A 3172-nucleotide genomic window follows, 5' to 3' on the forward strand; every position below is an offset into this window, starting at 1 on the left:
GATGAGGCTACAGCAGCTCTATTCACACCTCACCCCTGTTCCGCCATGATGTCTTCCACTGCGTCCATTCCTAGCACAATGCCGGCAGCCAAATCTGCAGACACCTACATCAATGACAGCTCGCCAAACCAGCCACATGACGAGTCCAATTGTATCATTTGGGAGATAGCCTGAGCGATGGCGCAGGTGGCAGAGTCTGAGACAGCAACCAAAGATTTCTCACTTGCCACAGCTAATACAGATGACCAACGCCCTTACCGGCTGGCTCTCAAAGCAGTATTTGACTTTAATAGCGCATATTGGGCTGATACCTTGGAGAGGCAAGGTTTGCATAGCTTAGATGAGAAGATGGAGGTCTATCAGCTGTTTGATCTAGATACAGAGGGAGAAGTTAACTTTGATGAGCTTCATAATTGTATTTAGCATAGGTTTACATATGCACAATAGCTACAGACTCTTTGAATTCATTGTGATGACACCTTGTCTCGCCTTCTCGACAACTTCTGCATTCTGATTGGTCCTCAGCAGTTCCTGACATCAGGACCCGAGACCACTTAGCTACGGTTCATTTAGTCAGGTCATTAACTACTTAACTAGTTATTTACTGGTCATTGACTAGTCATCAACTCACGCAACACTGGGGCACACTCCTCCTTTGGTAAAACTACTCAGTAGGAAATGTCAGAAGAGACTCTGCCTACAATTCCTATTTAGCAGAACCTTTGTAAATGGCATTGTCATCGAGCTATTAGGAAAAAAGTGGTCTCAGCAGAAAACACATTTTTCAGCCAAACCAGCCAAATTGGCAAGATTTTGTGTTAACGAGAGGTCAGATTTTAAGCGCTTTTAGTCATGTGATTTACCATGTGAGATAGTGTTGCCACGGCTTGACTGCTTAGCCGCTAGTCGTTGCAGTCAAGCCATGTGGCAGCCAAGCCAAGTCGCTGATTGGCTCTTGGCTGTTACGCGGCTTAACTGTGGCTTAGCATGACTCGGCGGTGGCTTGCAGTCAGGTCCAGTTGTCCCAAAAAGGCAAACACTGCGTCACCTTGCTTGCCACTATGCCTCCTCACAACCATGGAAAGAAGAGAGCTGCCGAGACCCTTCAGAAGACATCTAAGAGGCAAAAGGTGGCCTCTAAGCATGTTGAGTTTGACAATGGAGCTGTTATGACCCAGTTTAGGCTGTCTGGTGCGCTTTTTTTGAGCTTTTGTGCAGTTTGATGTTGTCTGCTGATAACATCTTGAATTCTGTAGGTGAATTCTCATCTGAGGATGCTGTCCAAGGTTCCCCAGCAAAGAAGAGAGGTGGTAGGAAAGGTCCAGGAGTTCAGAATGTTGCTGAAAGAGAGGTGCTCATGGCATTTGCGTCGCCCCGGAGAGGTCGTGCCAATCACCAGCACGATCCAAGTGGGGAGGGCTCGATAGACAAGTGCGTGGTGACCAATACTGCAAATTGCTATGCTCTAATGTTTGGATCTTTGTAGATCTGTTCCAGTTGCTGATAGTCGTGAATACATCAACATTGATATTGCAGACGACTCTGAAGACTCGCCTACTAGTCCAACGCCAGCTGCAGGCTCTTCACGTGATCTCCTGCCTGCTCCTGCCACCCCAACTCGCAAGCCAGCAGGTCCTCCCAATTCACCTGTTGCCGGTCAGCGTCAGAAATTGCCTCATGAGCCTGCAGGCAACAGACAAGGCAAGCAAGCTAAGGATGTCTGACCCTTTATCGAGACAGATGAGAATGGATGCAAGAAATGCAAGTTTTGCTTGTATGAATTTCTTTCAGCTATTTCTTTGCACTTATTTCTAAAAAAAACTCGCCAGGTTTATGCATGAACAGAATCCTCATCACCATGTGTCCACCTGGACTACTGCAGGCACAGACAACCCCCGAAAGCACTTCCGAAATGCTCATCTTGATGAGTGAGTGGAGGCGTGCGATAATGCGCAAGTCAAAATCACAGCGAAGTGTGCTACGGCACAAGTCGAAGCCTGGAGGCGACGTCAACGTGGACAACCAGATGTTGCACAAGCAGATAACAGCCGGCCACAGTTCACCAAGGAGCTATTTGTGGATTACATTACTGAGTGGATTGTTGCTGACAATCAGGTGTGCTTTAAATTTACATTTTATTGTGCTTTAAATCTGAATAAATATTTGCAGCCTTTACGTGTCATTGAAAATCCACAGCTTCGCAATATCTTTCTTTTGCTTCATTCTGAGCTGCATGAGAAAGATATTCCTGGGCGGACCACTATCCGAACACGAGTTGGTGAGGTTTTTGAAGAGTATCTCAAGAAGCTTAGCCAGGATATAAAGGTAAGTGGCGAAAAAATTACAAAAAAATTCTGCTCTAATTCCTAATTATAGAATGCAGTTGGCAGCATATCCTTCACAATGGATATGTGGACTGACCCATTCTTATTGCCGTTATCGTGCATCAAAATGGTTTGACACAGAATATGATACATACCAGATCAGTTTCTATGTGTCAGCTATTCTCATGCATGGCAACAGTGTCTTGGAACATATGACAGCAGGCTGATACATCTGGGGACTACTAGAAACATGCAATAAACTTGTTACGTGTTTTATATATAGGCCAAACATGTGTCAGATTTGTTGGGGCAGCTGTTACAGGTAGCAGGGCAAATTATTGGGGCAACTGTGTATTTTTAGAAGATTCCATGAAGCTGCAGGAATATGGAAGAATAGTGTAGAATAATATAGAATACTCTAGAATAGGCCAAAGTAGACCAAAGGATGGGGCTTCCAAAAGCTATATAAGGACCCCTAATCCACCCCCAAAATACAAGCAACTTTGAGAGCAAGAGTCTCGTCTGTGTGTGCCCAGGTAGAAAGTGCAATCAGGCGCTTTCTTCAGTATAAGGTAGTAAGGCTTGGCAAATAGGTGCCAGCTTATACCTTAGGTTTGTTTTCTGTTATTCAAGGTGTTGCAGGTAGACAATCAGGTCTATCTTTTGAAGTAACATCTTCTGTGTTAGTGCTTACTCTTGTACCACCCGTCTTTGTTTAGGTGTTAACAACTCAGTGCTGCCTTTTAGATATCTCTCCTGTGCTAGCAGTCTTATACAAGTGAGACGGCTACCCCTTACGCGAATACGTGTCTCCCCTTATTCCCTGCCTACACAACTTATTCTAGTGG

General features: G+C 45.1%; 2 protein-coding genes across 2 annotated transcripts; both read left to right on the forward strand.

Annotated features, from left to right (window-relative positions):
• Nucleotides 1-1061: 1061 nt before the first annotated feature.
• On the forward strand, nucleotides 1062-1724 carry PHACADRAFT_202350 (uncharacterized protein; the record flags this gene model as incomplete). Its single annotated transcript, XM_007402559.1, has 3 exons — nucleotides 1062-1191; nucleotides 1257-1431; nucleotides 1487-1724. The coding sequence occupies 3 exons, from the start codon at nucleotides 1062-1064 to the stop codon at nucleotides 1722-1724; spliced, it is 543 nt and encodes a 180-aa protein (XP_007402621.1).
• A 208-nt stretch (nucleotides 1725-1932) lies between these two features.
• Nucleotides 1933-2460, forward strand: PHACADRAFT_108185 (uncharacterized protein; the record flags this gene model as incomplete). Its single annotated transcript, XM_007402560.1, has 3 exons — nucleotides 1933-2100; nucleotides 2170-2283; nucleotides 2377-2460. Coding segments are annotated over 3 exons (366 nt in total), but the record flags the coding sequence as incomplete, so codon positions are not given.
• Nucleotides 2461-3172: the final 712 nt, after the last annotated feature.

This window comes from Phanerochaete carnosa (genome assembly GCF_000300595.1).
Source record: "Phanerochaete carnosa HHB-10118-sp unplaced genomic scaffold PHACAscaffold_240, whole genome shotgun sequence".
NCBI lineage: Eukaryota > Fungi > Basidiomycota > Agaricomycetes > Polyporales > Phanerochaetaceae > Phanerochaete > Phanerochaete carnosa.